The following is a 20,231-nucleotide window of genomic DNA, read 5'->3' as shown; positions in this document are numbered from 1 at the left end:
GCGGACACAGAGATGGGGGAAATGATATGCAGCAAATGATGCCACGTAAAACACAATTTCTAAATTCAACATCCATAATCCATAATCTCTACAAAAAACGAAAACAATCGTCTCCACTTAGATGTAGATTTTCAAAGCAATGACAGCATTCTTCATACACAAGTGCATGCAAATGCGTAATGGTTAAACACACACTGATACCTTCCAGATGCCTTCCAGGGATTCAGTGAGAGATCGCTTGGCTCGACTCTTGAACTGCTCCAGTCGCTGGCGGCTGCTACTCTGCTGCTGTGCCTCCACAGGGCCTGGAGCTGCCTCCTCACATACCTACGTAGACATGGAAGGAGAAATCAATGCCGAGGGACGGAAAAAAAGCGCATTGGTGACTGATTGAAGGGAGGGTCACATTGTCTGACAGTTACTTGTTTGTCTGTGTAAGCGGAAGATTAAAAAAAAATCTATTTTCCTGTTGTTTTTCCTGGTTGACTTACTCTGTCATGGAATCGATTTTGAGAAAATGTAGGGCATATTTGGAATAGAAACAGGACATGAGTGATACAAAGCAGAGCTGTTGGACAGAGACTGAGCTGTTCGATTGTGGGTGCAAAAGTGACCTGTTTGCCATCTCCAGGTAGATTGTGCTGATGGCTCTTCTGTCTCTCCTCATACAGATTCCTCAGCGAGGCCATCACCAACTCATTCTCTTCCTGATCACTCTTAGGTCGAGCTCTCTGGAGCACACAAACACAAACACATTTATTTAAAATCAATCAATAGATATTAAACCAAAGCTTTGTGAGGAAAAGCTATTATAGACCTTACAAATTAAAAGCTTTTTTTTTTCTTAATTATAGCAAATTGTGTGACTGTGGTGGAAAAGTTATGCTGTAAGACAGAAGAGAAGATAATTTATTTTATCAAACACAATAACTGCTGTGTAGAAATATCAGACATTGTTGTTGTGTTGCAGTTCAGCTGCATCACCAGCAGATGTCAGCTGAGTCAAAGAAAAATATTTGTAGATGTTCCTTTACCACTTCTGATGATTTTACTTTACTGTGCAATGGTGTTAAGTAACAAATCACATCACTTGAGACAAAGACATTATTGTTTTCCAATGGTTAAATAGAAGCGCTAAATCAATAAAATGCACTGGTGTTTCTGGGAAACGGAGACACAATAACATTATTCAAGACAAAGAGACAGAATGTGAAAAGCAATGTAAAGCAAGATGAATGAGTCACTGTAAACCCTGCATGAAAATCTTGCGATGCGACAGTGTTTCAGAACGTTACAAAACTGCAGACTGACTGGTTTCTTATCATGTTGCAGTCACTCTAGGCATTCACACATTGTTCTTCAGCTACACAGACAGAACAGACACATTACCATAGTGTTTTCAAAGACTGATGCTTGCTCCTGATTGTCCAGAGTGGCCAAGTGTCTCTGAAGCTCCAGTTTGGTTTTAGATGGGTGGAGACCTGAAAATCATGCAAATACAGGTGAGATAAAGATGGTCTCACCTCATGTTTGTTTTATATAACAGTAGATGCAAGTTTGTGTACTTCTGATATGTTGGTCACAGTTAAGCAAAATTACAGGATGATATTTTAGATACTTTGTTAACATTGTACTAGTACTGCATAAATACTAAATGCTGCGCAGCACTGTTAGAATCAAAACGCTGCTCAAGCTCACATGTTCCCACGTTGTCTTAACTACTCAGTACGCTCAGAAGCTGCGGCTGATTGATTCAAATATTTAGATTTTAGGTTACTTTTTAAAATGGTTTCAATGCACCAGAATACATCTTACTATCGTGTTGTTGTCTGCAGGTGTCAAACTGACAGCTATGCTACACTGCAGCAGTGGTGCAGACACTATCTGTCCTTTCCTGTTTTTTTTCCATCCATCTCCCTCATATCAATTTGCACAGCACATTTGATAGGTATATCAAATATTTATAAAAATGCAGTGGCGGGTTCTGCCGTTTTGCACTGTAATGAAATAGCACTTTTTTTTGCTGGAAAATGGCTCCTTTATTCTATACAAGTAAACATTGCTGTATAAATTTGATCTATCAATAATACTCCCCTTCAGAAGGCCATGATGGAAATTATGTTTTTATCCTTTGACAGTTTAATTGGCAGAGCTAGGCGACTTTTACTTTTATACATCTATGTAACATTATAATTCTTTTAAACTTCCGTGTACTGTGGAAGAGGCCAGGGACAGTTTCCTACCCTCTATCCTCTCACACAGTTTGTGGAGCTGCTGCATGGGACAGCTGTCACACTGCTGGCTCTGGGTCTTTGCATTCTGCTGCAGCGCTGCCACAGAGAACGCCTGCTTCAGAGTCAGCATGATCTCGTCCACCTGCAAGGGCAAAACAACAGCTCTTTCATTTTTTTCGACTGTTAATGATTTGTAAGTACATTCATCAGTTTGCTACCAGTATTTATGTATTATGTAGCTGTATTACACGATAGTAAGCTACTGAGATTTTAAATATACAAAGACTTAAACATGTAGGATCCATTCTGATACTGTTTCTGCAACTCTACATTCCTACTTCAAGATACGTTTTAATATATGTGGGAAATGTGGGAAAAACTGGTAGAAGTAAATACTGTATATAGCACTACAAAGAAATGCACTACATGTAACAAAGAGAAAGGTAAGCAGTGTTTTCCCACAAGCTGTTTGCTTCGGGAGCAACAGCAAGTGATGTTTCTATACAATAACTAATCCCACTGTAACATTAGCTGTCTTCTACACAGTACAGTACATACATCTAAAGACCAATGCCTTTCATCAATCTGATAGTCCATTTAGCCTGTGTCAGCACAAGCACACAGTGACTCAGTGACTCAGTGGAGCACAGATGCACTGAGTCATCAGTCAATAAAATAAGCAGCATTTATTCTCTACTGACAGAGAGTAAGACTGGTGACAAATACCAGCTTCTCAAAGTAAATGTACTTATATTTAAATCCAAAGCACACTTGTTTAACCAAGTGAAGTGTAAAAATAAACTGTGTGGCTGATCAAATGAACACTGAGTGGAAAGCACTAACGGGGTAAAGAATCGACAAGAGTAAGTACATAATGCTTAACAATCAGATTCATATAAACAGAAAAAAGACATTTCCAGGTGTATGCCGAGTGCATTAAATGACTACTTGAATTTATGCCTTGCTTACCATTACTTAAAAACACCTGAATATAAATGATAATGCATATGACCCCATCTCACCAGTGATTCGTCTGCACACTGGAAGACATAGCAAACAAAGTGGCAGCTCCCGCCTTCCACTGTCTCCCTGCAGATGAAGCCAAAATGGTCGACATGACGAATACCCTGGGATGAGACAAACGGTGTGTTACCAAACGACACACAGACAGACACAGTGCTTTATGTGTACTGTATGTATACAGACAGTGTATGTAAAGTGCCAGTGTGTCAAACCTGTGAGCAGAAGGAGATTTCTCTGAAACTCTTCTCTATGGCAACTTTTTTAGTGTCTGGACTAACCAAGAAGATCTGAGACCTGCCAACCTAAAACACAAAGTAAGATACAGAGGAAATACAGTTCAAATGTGTTCATGGATGCACCATCATGGGTTGTGTGTGGGTGGGTGGTTGTGAACTTAAGGAGTCCCAGGTTCCCATCTACAAATCTTGATGAGTAATTGGTGCATCAAATAATGGGAAGTCTGAAAATAATAATAACAGTCAAATGTGTCAGTTTCATGTGTTATATTTACGCACAAAAGGTCCAGGGCATTTTAGGTCATTTCCACTTAAGGGGATATCCCATGTTCGCGCTATCATTAGAGTATGAGTCACTGTAACTCCCAAACCTTAAGAAGGGATTTAGTGGTTCATAAAAAGAAAGTCTAAAAGCTCTTAGCACAGCTCTACTCCTTCACTGCCATTTTATGAAATTATCAGGCTATTTCTAGAGGAAAATGGGGATTTAATCCATTTCTTAAAGACTAAGGAGAAAGACAGACAGAGAGATGAAACCAGAAGAAGATAAGTATGATTCCTGTATCATTAATGTCAATAACACGTCTGCAGTATCTGCTGAGGACGACAGCAACAGGCACCGGTGGATCCTGTGCCAGGCCAGCAGTCACAGTTTCCTGTCTGAAGGACAAACAGGAAAACTCCTGTTGGCAGCAGGTCACTAGAGGTCAGGTAAAGGTCAATCAGGGGAGTGTGACCGGGCTCATTTTGAGCAGCACTCAGCATCTGCTCTTGCTGAGTCATGAGGGTATTTATACGTTTGTCACTCTTTTGTTATCTCCCTCTCTGTCCTGTTTGACTGTCTGTGCTCTGGCCTGGGCGTTTCAAGGGGGATTTAAAATTTGCTGCACTATAAAGTGATTTTTCTCGGTGATAAACTGTGCCAAGATAGTTGTGGCTTCATCAAAGTTAATACCTGTCATAGTAGTACTTGACAGGATCATTTCATTTTATTGATGTATTGACAAAATAATGTATGAGGATTATTGGGTCTCATGTTTCCATTTGATCATGCAAAGTTATTTAAATAACTGTAGTGCAGTGGTTCCCAACCTTTTCTGGCTCATGACCCCATTTTGACATCACAAATTTCTGGCGACCCCGTCAATCAAGATACGCCAGCTCATATGCTGCACTGTATTTGAACTCGATTTAAATTCGAGAAAGTGAAAGTATAGAATACAGTTGTTTAGGATTGTGTGTGGTGTTTTTAAAAGAATAATAATTAGTTTAAAATATATTTTTATCCATTTCTTTTTTAATCTATTACTGGACATTTCAGGCGACCCCATTTGAATTCCAGGCGACCCCACATGGGGTCGCGACCCCAAGGTTGAAAAACACTGCTGTAGTGTGATACTAAAGTACATAAATTAACTAACAAGCTAATTAGCCATAATAGTATCATCTTAATCTGTTAAGAATCCAAGAAACATATGGTAGCACAGTAGACACAGTTTCTATTAACAAACTGAATTTACAGCAGCACTGGATCCAAAATACTATTTGTTTGTTCATTCATAGTGACATAGGGCATCACTTATAAATATAACCTACCTGAAATAAAGTGACTGATATAATTTTACAGCTGGACCGGACTTATCAGGACCGCCGTGCACACAACCATGTTTTACCTCTGTAACTTGCAAATAGTTTATAGAGTAGTTTTCTGGAGGTTACCGTGAACAGCATGGTCCTGTTCTCCCGCAGGCTGGTGGGCTGGACTTCAGCGGAGCGAGCAAGTGCATCAGTAGTGTTGTTGTGAGAAATCTCAGGTGAGAGTCCGTTCTCATCCAGATCCTGCAGACAGGGAAAGCTGGGGTCTCGCTTGAACAGGACAGGGCGCTTCCCAGCGGTGGGGCTCCCGGCAGAACCATTACCGACAGCAGCGCTTCCCAGTCCATTGGATTGGAAGGCTAACGCCCTCCTCAGCCCACCCACCAACCCTCCGCCACTTCCCCCTTTATCAGTCGTCCCTGAGCCATGCAACTGGCTGAACTTCTCGATGCACTCATCGATGAGGGCGGGCGGGGCTTTCTTGTGAGCGACGCTCACACGGCCGCAGAACAGCACCTCAAACTTTTTGGCAAAAGCTGTCGGAGACATGGCGGCGACGGGGGCCGCGGAGGTCGTCGTTGCGGAGAGATAAGAAAAACGCGGCTCAGAGGGGTCGGTGCCTCCGGCGGCGGAAGTTTTGTTGGGAATGGAGGTGATCTCATTGTTGCGTGCAGAGCTCTTGCCAGCCTGCCTCAATGTACTGATGATCTCAGGGACCTGGAGAGAGAGTGAGAAAAAGATAAGAACTTGTTACAACTGTGAAGAAACATTTTGCTGCCCAATGTATGGTTATCCTAAATGAACAGATAGGGACTGAGGGAGAAAACTGAGTGCTGAGGGCCCATGTGAATATGATCGGCTGACTGGTGTATGTCTGTTGCCTGATTTAAGACTTCATTTTTGAATTATTACCACTTTGATCAGGAACTTTTTCTGTGGTTTCAGTGCCATAACTCACTAAAGTCAGGCAACTCAGGAAAAATACACGTCAGTCACAACATTTAAACAAATTACCCATTTTAATGTTATGGTTGATTGCTGTATTCACACCTTCCAAAATACACAAAACAAGGATGTGATGGCTGGTAAAATGTCAGTGTGTAAACTGTTCAGTGTATACTGTGATTTGGAAAATGTTTAGCAGCAATACAGAATAAATGTTACTTGTACAACAGCACGGTCCTTGAATAATGCTTTCTAATGTCATCACATATACTGAAGACCTGCATATGGCAGTTCAGGTGTTTCTCTTCAGTTAATTACTTTAAAGGTGATTTTTGAATGGTAGTATACTGACTGGGTGCTAACACTGTCCCAGCACTGAGGCCACAAATCCAGTAGCAGTAGTGGATAAACACTGAAATCAAATCATAGAGAAATACCGCAAGGTACAAAGTATTTCCATGTTGTAATGTGTGTTATGGTTCCCTGGAATACAGTATCCCCTCGTGACGTCTTCCTTTGTTGAAAAGAAGCCAAAGCACTGGTGTGGACTTCGCCTTTATTTGATTTCCTTTTTTCCTCTCTTCCTGTCCCATCCTTTCTCTTTTTCCTCTTCACTCTCTTTATAAACTTCGCTAACCATTTTTTCTTTGAAAGAAACAAACAACAAAAATAAAAACCCACACTGGACATTTACCAGAGTTTCCATCCGGATATGTTTGTATTGTGTGTATTTTAGGTTTTTGTGTGGAAGCTAAATGCTCTCAGCATGCCACTGTTTATATCGACCTAAAAACAAGGGTATGCACACGGCCAGATACACATTGTGACGCAGATTCAAAATACCACTGACTGAAGAAAAGGAGAGCAGATTCACTTCAATGCTCCAACAAAAACACACATTATACATTAACTCTGAGTGAACATAAAAGCACTTGGGCTTCATGGTAAAACAAATTGAAACCAGCAGCATGACACTGATTTAAAGTGGCATTTAAATTTTAAGAGAAAAACTGCTTTTGACTTGTTGACCTGTAAAATGTCCTATTAGAACCAAATCTGCGCCTGAGCTGGAAATATCCTTTACTTAAACCTTAAAGTAGCATTAATCTATCTTTAGCTACTTAGTTGTGAACACAACATAACTTGTTTGTCTCATTAAGTTGTCGTGCTGAATACATTTGTGAACAGATGCATATTTACATATCTATTAGACAGGGAGCTACAGTACATTAGCATTCAAGTGAGTTGTGTTTCTGGCAGCCTGGGGAATGTAAGTTCAACATTACCTCAGCTCCAAGCTTTGTTTTGTCTACATCATCTCTGTTGAGGGAAATTTCTGGCACTGAAGTAGCTAAATACTTCCCATATGTTCACACAAGTTGCTAATTTTATCTATTTGCAGCTAAAAACAGCTGCTTGCTACGGCCATTAAAGCTAATACAATTAGCTGAAAGATGATAAAAACACTGTTCAGGACGGGGAAATCCAGTCATTGAGGGTCCACTTTCAGATTACAGGTATTTATTTGACCAATTGTAAAAATAAAAACATTCACCAGTTAATTAAAAAATATCAATGTTAGCCTATATCATAAGCTTTAAAAATGCATATATTTGAGGTTCTACTTCCCATAGCAATGGCTGTATGTTTAAAATAGGACACTGATCTTTACCATTATTCAAATCACATACAGTGACCTTCTGCCTGATCAGCAAGTGGTTCATTGATTCACTTTGCATATGTTAGGGTTATAACATAAAGGATGGAGGATTTTATCATGGAGAGACTGAGCTGGTCTCCAATCATCATCCTAAAAAACATGTACAGAAGAAGCAGTACGCAGTAGGAGCTCTGCCCCCTCTGTCCCTCCAAACAATGTCTCTGGCTAAAATCTCAGCAGCTCGTTATAAAAATGGAGCATGCCAACTTGAAATCTATCACCTTCTTTTAAGCTATTAAAACACATTGACTGACATTCATAAACTTGATTCAGGGAGCCCAATAACTACAGAGGTTATGTACTCTGCAGATTTTGTATTACTTGGCTGTGAATATAGTCCATATAAAAACACATTTCCACAATTCACAGATGTAAGTGGTAAAAAAAAAAAAAAAAAAAAAAAACACAGGTACTGGAAACAACAAAAATGCTTTATTGCTTTTGTCTGGCTTTCTGAATGTTTATGTAAAGACTGGACGGTTCATTATTCTCTCTCTCACACACACACCTTCACACAATAATTGCTGTGTGAGATAAATCCCACTCCTTGCTATTACATCATATTATGTTTATTTGGAAGTGATCGAGACCAGAATGTGCTGATAAGTAGACACTGAGGGTTGAATGAGGACGGGAAAAAATGAACTGCAACTCAGGGCTCTCACCCACATTAAAATCCTTCTCTATTACAACTCTTTCCATGACTAACTGAGGATTTCCATGACTGTTAAAGCAGTCTGACACATTCCTTGTGCCAACTTTAAACACAGACAAGCAATGAGACAGACGTTTAAAAGTACTTAAAAAAAAAAAAAGATGCTGAGAGAGGCTGGAGACATGGCTCTGTGTCATGTGTCTCTGTGCAGGACTGTAGCAAATACAGTACACAACATCGTGTTGAGTACAGTCATTATACTTGGTTTGACATAGGTACTAGCCTAAAGATTCGGGTGGACTACAAATTGTTGAATGTGAGTCAGACTGAAAAGCATTTGACAAGAAGCACAAGTGCATTTGTGATTATGGTTCACATTTTCAACCCAGTACAGCAATGGTTTTACATGGCAAAGCGTAAAAAATGGTTCTGTGAAAGGCAGGGGTAGAAAAAAAGGGGGATGTACAACATGTAGGTAGGAAATCGTCTCTACAAAATAAAAGCACCAGCTACAGCTACTTGCAGTACAGGTAAAAACCTGTACTGCAAGTTTTTTTTGATTTGTAAATACTCCAGATTGAGCGCCGGTCTGCAGGCTAGCACTGACAAGCACTGATGACATCTACTGTGTTTTGTTACAAACACATTTGTGCTGGATGATCCTCCTGATACGCAGCACGGACACTGTGTTCTGTTGATTTGTGGCCTTTTGCTGATAACTGGCTACAGTCACGGTGACTAAATGCTACATTATACAGCCAAACTCAAACTAGACTAAAAAAAATCCTACTCTACCATGACAGCGTTTACCACTGGTATTTTGAATTAATTACAATAAGTATTTGTTAATCCTTTCTTAACCTTTGCTTTTACAGATTCTGTCAAGTCCTTAACAACCTCCGACGGGTTACAGTCTGGAGACTCTTCCATCATGTAAGGCATTATTATCTTGTTGTCTGATGAACCCTTGACCTACCAGTCTGTCTTCCTTTGTTACTTTTCTTTTCCTAACCATTCTGATGGCAATACACAGTACTACTTCCTGCAGCATGGTACTGTCCTGATAATGCGTCAGATAAGAGCACGTTGTAACAGTTTGTTCCAGGAATTGTTTGAATTAACTTCTTTTTTCTGCTGCAAATGTTTTTTTAATCCATAAGTAAAGCCTGTTTTATATGAAGTCTACATGTTTGACCTAAACTTTACTTTCTTTAACAGTTTACTGCTTCTAACACCAATTACAGCAACAACACCGACATAAATAATTGACAGCAACCTGCTGCTGCGCCAACCTACGGTACACATGCTTCTGCTATTGTGTTGACCCGGTTTACCACACTAGGCTGGCGGCGTATCAGACCAGGGAACAAAAAGGAGGAAGTAGACGAGCTAAGCAGAAACAGTGGTTGAGTCACACACCGGTGATGTCATTAACACGAGATGCCTGAACAGCTTCTAAATCTGCAGCCTCATAGACAAAACCTCCAGCCGGGTCCTGCTGCGTCTTGCCTCGGCATGAGGTGTGCTCACTCCTGTTCCTTCTATCAAAACAATGCCTGCTTCAGCTTCACAGCGGCGCCCTTGGTACTTTTGTCCACCATTAACTGAGGGCTGCTCTGGATAAGTGCGTCGGATAAATGTTCCCAGTGTTAACAGTTGACTTTGACTGCTGAATTTGCTCCTCTCAAAAGCTCCCAGCCCAGCAGTATTATACAAGCACTGACTGCACTACTACAAACTATACTGTATGCCACTACAACCCAGAGGGAAATTGAGCACTTGTTACTCCACCACACTTCAGACAGCTGCACTGTTACTTTGAAGGTAGTGCATATTACGCAGCTGAAATTAAATCCACTTCAAACTGCTGAAATGTAAGCAGCAGGACAGGCACAGGTGAAATTAATATCATTAATGATGGGCCGTCGTCGTTAGTGTTAATAAATACACCTGTGATTTTCCTCCTCCAACATATCAAAACGTTGCGTGTAGTCGTTTCCATCCACTAAAGTTACATGCTAATTCTCGAGTCAGCTGCCAATCTGCAGGAAAAAGAAGACAGCGCAACGTCACAGGCGTGAGGAGGACAAAAAAGGTAAACCAACTGGAAAGCCGGTGGCGAAAGGAAAAGAAGGTGGCAAAAGAGAGACGATAATGGAGAGTTTTGAAGAACTAATATTCCAGGTATGTGGTCTTGGAAGAGTTGTAATAACAGCCATGACTGCTTACTTGGCCAGGTTAGGAGCAGTTCAGAGACATCGGAGAATAGAAGGCAAATGGTCGGTTTAGCAACAGCCACCCTGATGGCCATAATACCAGCACCTCGTCATCATTTGCGCATATAACTTGTTCGCTTATTCTATAACACTAAAAGCGCATTCACCTATTGATACAGTAATTTTTCCACCTCCTCCTTGCACAAACACACATGATGCGCATTTGAGAGCTGATGCGCATGTTTGGGCGTTTCATTTTAAGTGCAAATTCAAAATGCGCATTAAAATAGGTGGAGGAAAACATGAGTTGTGAAGCTTGAAGATGAACCATGGATGTGAAAGTTCTTTTCTTTCTGCTACTGCTAAAACATTTTTTGAATGTAACACATGAACTTGTAACAGTATGTCATTTTTTTCTTTTGGGGGGTATTTCTAGTTTAAGTAAAGGATATGTGTACCTCTTCCATCAGTAGTTCGACGGTTACTGAGAACAGGCAGCATAACCTTTATTCTGGCTGCTGTATAAATTCCAACAATGAGGTAATGCGTTCAGCCTTTGTGGTTTGTCTCTGTTTTAGTTAGAGGGATAATCCAAGATAAACTTTGAAATTGGTGGAATGTTAGCTACTGTATGGTTCAATGATTTGTTTTGTAGTGCAGCTTCAAGATTTTTCCTATAGGATTTATTTTCTTCCTCAATCACTTACAGTATTCTTTTAAAATAAACCAGGCATATGTATCCCATGACTGTCTGCAACACGATAATGCATGATGTGATGAGTGTGAAAAGGTTCTACTTACAAATGGATTTTATACTGCAAGTGCTGTTAGAAATGCAAAGCCTTTGGCCAAAAAATAAAGTAGTTCTTTATACTGCAATAGTTGCCGGAGATTTGACCTCTCCAGAATTGTTCCCTTCTCTAGAGCCTTGGAAGTAGATGACGTTTGGCCAGAAATCCCCACTCCAATTATTAGAATTACAAATTTAAAGGATGAGGCAGCCTTATGAGTGTAGACTCTCTGAATGCTTTCTAGGATTCAATTTCAAAGGTATTTTGTAATGTTTTCCTGAAGACATAAGTGAAAGCCCAGCTGTTTGTTCTGAGTAGTGGCTGATAAGTTTGGTCTGTTGTATAATGAGGGACTGAGAAGATGAAAAAATGCTGAGGTATGTAGCCCAGTTTGTTGGCTGGTTGGTTTGTTGCTCTATTCTGCTTTTTGGATGAAGCTACTATATAGCTATAGCTTCTTACTATTGAACTTTGTTCAACAAAAAAAGCCAATCAAAGATGGATTTAGACCATGACAAACTCCAAACCCATTTACTGAAGCAGAAATGCAATATTCCTGTCATTAAATATGGCGTTCCTTTAAAATGTCTTTACCCACTCAAAAGCATTTTACAGTTCTCATCTCCTTGACTATCTCTTCAACCACAGCTCCACTGCTGGCCAACCTCAGCATCCAGACACCATGTTTCTCACCCTCGAGCTTCTAGTGTCTACTCGTTTTTAATCTCACTGCCATAAGACAGGAGTCTGTTATCTGTCCAGTAACAACAGACCTCTGTCTGTTTTTCCTCCTCCCCTCCTTGTACTCCTTCCTCTTCCTTCTGCTTTCACTCTTTGATTCTCTGTAACACTTGAACCTACAGATGAACTCTGTCCTTGCTCGTGCCTCTGCTCTCACACCCTCACTCTCCTTTGTGTCCTTAAGGCATCTAGGAGACACAACAACCATAAGGAGGAGGATTTGTTTCCTTTTTTGTCTTTGTCTAGACTTTTTCTCATGTTAGCCCACCTACCCCAGTTTAACTCCCTCTGCTTTCTTTGGCTGATAACTGCTCCTTAACTGCTCAGCATGATGATGTTATCAGCCTATTCTACAGTCACTCCCTTCCCAACTTCATTTTCAGTTGAAACCTCTTTCTGCATTTCCACTCATGTCCACATTAATATCACAAACATGGCTGTTTCACTGAAAAATATCACACTGTTAAAGGAGATATCAGTGAAATGTTTTTGTTAATATAAGTCCTAATTAGTCATATTTTCCGTCAGCAATCACTTACATAGAGTGTTTCGACCGGAACACGAGTCTCTCCGTCACTCTGCTCTGCTGTAACCCGAGGAGAAAACATTTCTTCTGGGATACAAGTGTTATCCAATGAGGAGAGAGAACGGCATGAAGGGCTGTGTGTGCAGCCAAGGGATGCGCGTGAATGTGGTGACGTAGCACGAGGACCAATTGATGCCTGACAAGGGCGGGGGCTGCTAACTCATGGTGCGTTCAAGGAAACTCGTACTTTGTGTTTTTCCTTCCTGTGAAGTCATACCAGTTCGATCTGGTACGAGTTCACGGGTCAGAAGTTACGAGTGGCCGTTATAGGGAACTTTCACAGACAACAGGATGGTAAAAACACGAGCTACGGGTTACCTGGAACGCTGCCAAGTCGTAGTTGTGACTTGAAGCTGTAACTTACGGTTTCAAAAGCCTGCCTTGAACGCAGCATTAGCCGAAACGGCCGTGAAGCTGATATCTGCTTTAAGATGTTGAAATATTTTTCACTTCCTCCATTTGAGAGATTAAACTGAAAGTAAAGTGAAGCTGAAACAATTAGTCAATTTATTCAATTAAGAATCAATAAATAAATAAATGTCAAACATTTTCACAACTCATTGAGTACTGTTTATGAAAATAATCATTTGTTGCAGTACCAGTGGAGGGTGTAATGTTTCTTCCTCTTTGTGTGATCATGCAGAACCAATAAAGTTTTTTTCCCAGACTTTTCTAACTGACAGATTGCAGTGGATCCCAAGCATGAACAACAACTCACTCATTTCTTTGAACGTCATCATCATGTAGGCCTAATTCTTGGATTTCTTATTCTAATACTTCCCCTTTTTTAAACATCCAGTCCTACAACTTCCTTCCTTTTATAGACTGCTTGTACAAGGCTAAATCATTTTGGATTTGGAGCTGAGAGAAGGGGAGTTGAGGGAGGATTTGCTCCTCAGAGAGCAGCGTCAGCTATGGCCACATTACACAGTATCTTGTTCAGTGAAACGTTTACATGAGGCTGATCTCAGACAGGAAGGCAGCTGGACACAGCCTCAGGCTGTGATCCACAGACTTGGCCTCTCACAGAGGAACAACATTGAACAAGTATAGCTTTTTTCACTCGAGCAGAATTACACAGAACTACTGTAGTGCTGACCTCGAAAAGAAGGAAGTTACACAACTACCACCAGTAAACGAGAAGCTGCAAGTCAGTGCAATAGACAAAATAAACCTTTTAGTGTTTGTCAAAGAGAGGAAAAGGGTCAAAGGTGAGGATCATATAAAGAGCATAGTCAGACAGCTACCAGGACTGTCAGAGCCCAAATCATTGAAAATATTCGCTGGGATTAAATCAGAACTCATGAACATCCTCTACAGGGCCTTCATCCCTCACATCATTCATCTTCTCTACTCTTTACCTACATCTGGCCTCTGTCTTTATAAACTAACTGGTCTTCTGAGCTATTTATAAGCTTGAGGGCTTCCAGTACAGCCATGTCTCCACCATTTATTCAACAGCAGCAGGATGGCATGACAAAAGCTTGGCCCAACAAAGACGGGCAATAAAACACATTAAATTATTCCAATTCCCCCCCAAAACAAAATTAAATTACAAAATAAAAAAAGTCATTTAACACTGAAATTGACTTCATGTTTAGCTTCAACTGTAAATGAGCAATATGTGTACAAAGTCTACATCCTGAGAAAAATGACCGGCACTGTAGTTTACCAGACGTACTCATTAAGTATACATGACTAGATATGAAAGATTAAACCCAATGACACTAGTCAACCAAGAAAATCTACAACAATGACAAGCCAACTAAAAGGCTAACTTCTGTACTTCCCATGGTCATGCGCCTGGGTCTTGTGCCTTGTGGAGCGTAGCCAGAGCTCAAACAGGTTCAAAGTTCAGAAGCCATGCAGCAGATGAAATGCATCACTGACAGAGAGTGAAACACAAAAGAGAAATTGCGGAAATTTGAAAGGTTACATCGCAGTAAAGTGTCACTGGGTGGTTGAAAGTGGTTAGCCACAAGAGTCCAACACACTGACCTCACTCCATTTGGATTAAGGAGCCACTTCCCGGCACAAAGACGAAGGAGGCAGAGATGACGAACTCATTCAAATGTGATAAGAGGGACACAATGTAGGGGCTTGTTGTCAGAGTGCTGTGCTGAGTCAGGCTGAACTCTCAACTAAGAATAAATTAGGTCAGTAAAGCTCAGAGATAACGCCCATGCTCTCTCACTGCTTTCATGTGAGGAGGCCAAAGGCGTGTGTGAGATGTACTGTAGCCTTAACACTGACAGGATGACAGGTGAGACAGGCGAACCCTGGAATGAACAAAGTGAAAGACAGGCTGCTAGGCAAACAGACACAAACAGGCTGACAAGTAGCATGGGCACACTGTCAGTTATATAAAGACAGGAAGGTGCCTCTGGTTTACTGGCTTGTTTTTACTACAGTGCAAGGACTGTGTCACATGAAGAGGGGAGGAGAGTCACATAAAAAAGAGGGAGGGATAAGCATGTGAGGACCAAGGGATTACAAGAGGGTATTGCCGAAAAGGAAAAAGGGGATCAAAAAGCCGAACATTACAGTGTCTCTTGGATATTTTGGGTCATCATTAACCAAACCCTTTTTATAAAAAAAAAAGTATGTTGCTGTCAGGAATCAGGTACTTTCCAAGCTGCAACAGGCAGCAGTTGTTTTGCTTGCGAAAGGTTTAATGGGAGGTTGTTTAACAAGGCAGTCAGGAGGTGGCAGAGTATTTCTGTCAAGCAATGACTTTAGCAAACAATGCTCATTAGCATACATGTCTTTCTAGTGCACACCTATTAGATAGTGTAATCAAAAGCTTCCTGCATGATTAGTTCATCAGAAAACCAATGAAAGAAAAGGAAGCTACTCTAGAATCTAAACAGTGATGTTATGTCTCACTTCAGGACAAGGCTTTAAGGGGCAGGTAAAGAAAAGGTGTCTGAAGACAGAGATCTACACAAACTTTGTGACCAGTATGGCATACCAAGCTACTTGCCTCCTGTTCCCGGAGTAAAATCCTGGCATTAGGACAAAGGCTCTGGAGGTGATATCGCCATGACTCACTCACACGCTCACTCGCATACACCTACATTTGGCTTGTGTTTACAACAGCTAAGCAGACAGGATTTTCATGTCCTCAGATTTATAGAGGGTCTTTCAGTCAGCCACCGTTTTACAGAACCAGCAGCTCTAAAACCATCCAGTCTAGGGGGAAAAAAACTGTTTTGTCACTGGAGTGATTCAGTGCATCAAAAAAAAAACCCAGGTTGAGCAACATGGTAAGACAGGAAGTACAGGAGAGATCCACCCCTGAGTGATAGACCATGGGGCTTCTCTGATACACAAGTAGTTTTCCTTCCAATTTAGCCTATCATTTGGTCAGAAAGATGAAATAGATAATAGAAAAATGTCCAGCAACAGCCCAAAGGAAAACCCCTAATACCCTTATTTGGGTGGTTGTGCCAGTAAGGGTTTTTTGAAAATAGAAAACGTTTTCATTAGAAAAAAACATGGTTCTTGTGAAATGTGATTACAATTGAATCATTTACGATCAACTTCGCAGTTAAATTGTTGCAGACTTTTCCTAAAAGATCAATAACCAATAGCAGTAAAGAATTGACAAGTGTTCTGAACACAACCAAACACATTTACGTTTTTTAGATGTTCAACATTAATCAATCTTATCTAGATGAGATTTAAGATGCAATGCAACAATCAGTCAATTAGCCTAATCAATTTGTCATTACACAAAAAATGAATTGGCAACCACTTTGACAAATGAATAACTGATCTTATTGAATGTTGTCTGTGCCTAAATATGATCAATCTTTGTAGCTAAAAATCCCCCCAAAACATTGTTTAAAAAAAAAAAAAGTCTTCATATTTTATTTTGAATGTGTCACCTTCAAATATATTGATTATGTTTTTAATCTACTACTAAATTCAGCCATTATTCAACCAAATCTGGGTCAAGTATAACTTTACTCTTGTTTCTATTTCTCAAATGTAAATTGGTACGCCTATCCTTCATGACAATACACTTTTTGAGTGTTGGTCAGACAAAATAAGCAAAAACTGTCTCTGACCAAGCGTTCATGAAATTGTATTACTATTTCTTAATAATTTATAGACCAAGCAATTAGTCTATTGCTTGATAAAAAAATAGATAAATAATAAAAAAAAATCAGCTGAGAAATCTATAATGTAAATAAGTTACGTTACCCTGGTCAAATACATATCGACATATTTCCACATGTCCACTTCAGTACCAATGGTCAATTAATGACACTTTACATTTACATGGGGGGTATTCTACTTTGTCTAATGTGAACAAAATAAACACACTATTTTAAGTCACATTTAACTTGTCACCAGCAGAAGCCTCAGTATTTACAACCAACCAACCAACCAACCAACCACCAACCACTCAGTAGTAACACTTTGCACCCAAAAACCTCCTGACCAGCTCTGGTGCTGCACCAGGTCCAGACCAGGAAGGATGAACACACTCTCATGTCTAATAAACTCAAACAACAACACACAGGTTTATTATCTGGCAGGGAGACGACAAGCGTGTGCCATGGACTTCTGCTTGATATGGACACATTAAAATCGTGACATTGTAAAACTTGTGGTCGATAATGAACAATGAATTACGTTACCGAGCACGTAACGGCTGATTAACGTTACCCACCACGGCTAACCTGTTGAATGTGGCTAACAGCCGCTCTAAGCATAACGTTAATGTTGATGCACACAGTTACGACGTTAGCTAACTGCCCACTTAGCATGGCAGACACACAAACTCAACAACAGCGCCCGAAAACGAGGCTGTGTAACTCTACTCACATCTTTCTGTTCTTGTTTGACGTTGAACAGGTTGAGCCGCTGGAGTCGCGCTTTCATCCCATCCGCCATAAACTTAACAAAAAAAGCCGAGATCTACACGGTCACTTCTCCGACACGGGCTCCTGACAGAGTGGGACACTGACTTCTGTATCAATTCATTGGAAAGTTGATTTCGCTCCCTAGTGTGGCCGAGGATCCTGCGGTTTGATGTCAAGCTGGCTCTCCTACAACCACAACACGTCCTATTCAATACTATCGAAGCAAAATAACTCGATTCCTGCCTACGGTTTGACTGCGCGCCCCTGGCTTTTATTTTGAAGGCGACGCTGCCAACTTCCGCCTGCGCTCCACCAACTGTGGCCAACTTGACGCAGCAGAATCCGCCAATACGCCGAGAGACTGGGGTGGACACAGTTCCTGTCCCGGGGCAGTCAAACTTTAGGCGGTAGACTTTTGGGTGGTTTTCACTCTGCCGTTACACGGTGCAGATAATACTCGTTGTTATGACTGAATATAAACAGTATTTCCTGTCTGCAGACAGAGCACAGCCAATCAAGCAGGAACGCGTGCCTTTGGGAAATACTACAGGGACCGGACGGAAGCTGGGAATGATTATTTTATGTCAAGGTCTTCTCGCCCATAAGAAATATAGTCGTTATTTGAAGCTCAGTACAGAGCACTTCACACTTCTTAATGTAGTTAACTTTGACAGGCTAATACCATTTCCATGTCTTCAAAGGAAATAACAGGAAAATAGCCTACTTAACTCTTATTATTTAGTTGTAAGACTCAGTGAAAAGGCATTATGAAAAATTAAACATTAAATAGCAAACTATTGGGAATGTGTGGTTATTAAATGTCTTTGTAGCCTATAGATTCTTCTGTAATTACAGTAAAATAATAATTTTAATTAATTAGTTACAAATAAGATATTTTCATCACAACTTTTATCTTAATGATAGTGATGAGTGTCAGCCAGTAAATAACAGCAACAAACTTTCATGCTGTGAATCTATCATCCAGTTACACCATGTCCTGTTATAGTGTTCAAATAATTAAAAAAGAAAAAAAAAAGTTTCACAAAAAGAGGTGGAGCATACAAGAAAATGCCATAGGCTAAGTTAAATGACTTGTGCCTTTTAACTGTCTGAACTCTAATAAAGCAAACAAGTCACTGATATTAATACATCCATATAAGTTATCATATTTTACTCTTATTGCTATCAATCATTATAACAGACCACCATAAACTAACCAGCTGTTCATTGCCATCTATTCAATTGCAGAACAGTTGTTCCAGTCAGAGTAAAAGTTAAATCCAATTAAAATATGTCATTAAAAAAGTATTAATAAGACGCTATTTGGCTTAAACACAAATTAGCAGCAACATTTACAGTTTTTCTTAGGTACTAAAACAATAAATTCCATTGTCTGTGCCAAATCGTCAGTGGCCTGAACACATTTATTGCATCAGTTGCTCTCTTGGCGAAACCATAAACAATTTTCAGCAGATAAGACGAGTTCCAGATCTCATATCAACTTCTTTTTTTGTTGTTGCCAAAACTCTAAGCACAATTTAATTTGCTAAAACACACAGTGCATTGTGACACACTCTTGATGCATAATAGAAGCTAAACACAAGTACAGCACAGACATCATCACTCAGATACAACAACTCAAAGATGTTCACGTTTTTCTAATGATGTGATGAAACCAACATAAACCAGGTGAGAGGTCACAGAATGTCAAAGGCTGAAGACCGTCAACCTGTAACCACCATTGAGAATATTTTTTAGAAAATATAAAATACTATTTTTCTGTTATAAAGAATATACATTTCTGGTGCTACATGCTTGGAACAATGTGTTTTCCATTTTCTATGTGGTTTGTGATGAATGATCAGTGGTGCTTTTATTCTGATTGGCCTGTGTGTAAAGAGTCAGACGTTTGGTAAAAGCGGTTTGACCACTGAGTTTCATGTTTACAGCTCTGAGAAAAGCATGCAAGGTTTCAAAAAAAAAAAAAAAAAAAAGTGGTTTACCAATTGTGGAAAACAAAAACACAGCAACAAACTCCTTTCAATTTTTTGTAACAATTTAGAACATCTTGAACTTTGTGACACCTCAGTGGTGACACCCAGTGGTTGTTGTTTACTACTTCAGCAGCAGCAGGGGAAATTTGAGACAGTTTCTCACCCCTAACAGGAACACAAAACACTATTTCTGCATTTCTTTATATATGCACTATCAGTATTTTCTGCTGCAAATGTTCGTTTGTTTGTAACAATGTCCCACACCTCTGTATGAAAATAAAAAATCTGTTGGGTGAATAGCTGAGTAGTTAGCCCCCCATCTTCTTCAGGCTTTGCTCTGTCTTAACATTTCTCATTCTTTCACATACACATATGCTTGTGTTTATGTTTATGTTAATAAACGTGAGGATAACACTGACAAAGTCTTTAAATTCTGGCTGTCATGATCAGATACCTATCTCTACCCTAAACCAATAGGCTAACCATCACTACGGTGCCCCTGAAGGTTCAAGCTCAGAAAACAACTTAATCAATTTGCCACCGTACTAATACTACACCGTATTACAAAAAATAATAGGATAGTGCCCCCACACACTCACACAATTCAAGGAAGTGTTGAG

The 20,231-nt window shown here is 40.1% G+C and overlaps 1 protein-coding gene across 3 annotated transcripts in view; it reads right to left on the bottom strand.

The window, feature by feature from the left end:
- tbc1d1 (TBC1 (tre-2/USP6, BUB2, cdc16) domain family, member 1) overlaps nucleotides 1-20,231 on the bottom strand; it is a 49,106-nt gene that overhangs the window by 25,093 nt on the left and 3,782 nt on the right. For 2 of the 3 annotated variants that reach the window (XM_083977519.1, XM_083977520.1), the window contains exons 3-9: nucleotides 5,213-5,806; nucleotides 3,470-3,559; nucleotides 3,257-3,361; nucleotides 2,244-2,376; nucleotides 1,390-1,481; nucleotides 615-731; nucleotides 202-327 (exon numbers count right to left, since the gene is read on the bottom strand). In XM_083977519.1, coding sequence (XP_083833645.1) covers nucleotides 202-327; nucleotides 615-731; nucleotides 1,390-1,481; nucleotides 2,244-2,376; nucleotides 3,257-3,361; nucleotides 3,470-3,559; nucleotides 5,213-5,806 — 1,257 coding nt within the window. Of the gene's footprint in view, nucleotides 1-201; nucleotides 328-614; nucleotides 732-1,389; nucleotides 1,482-2,243; nucleotides 2,377-3,256; nucleotides 3,362-3,469; nucleotides 3,560-5,212; nucleotides 5,807-17,579; nucleotides 17,743-20,231 lie in introns of those variants that run through there. The other variant, XM_083977521.1, reaches the window with a different exon arrangement.

The sequence above is a fragment of the Trachurus trachurus genome (genome assembly GCF_905171665.1).
Source record: "Trachurus trachurus genome assembly, chromosome: 1".
NCBI classification, from domain to species: domain Eukaryota; kingdom Metazoa; phylum Chordata; class Actinopteri; order Carangiformes; family Carangidae; genus Trachurus; species Trachurus trachurus.
Note: the sequence above shows the minus strand (reverse complement) of the source record. Positions and strands in the feature narration are given on the sequence as shown.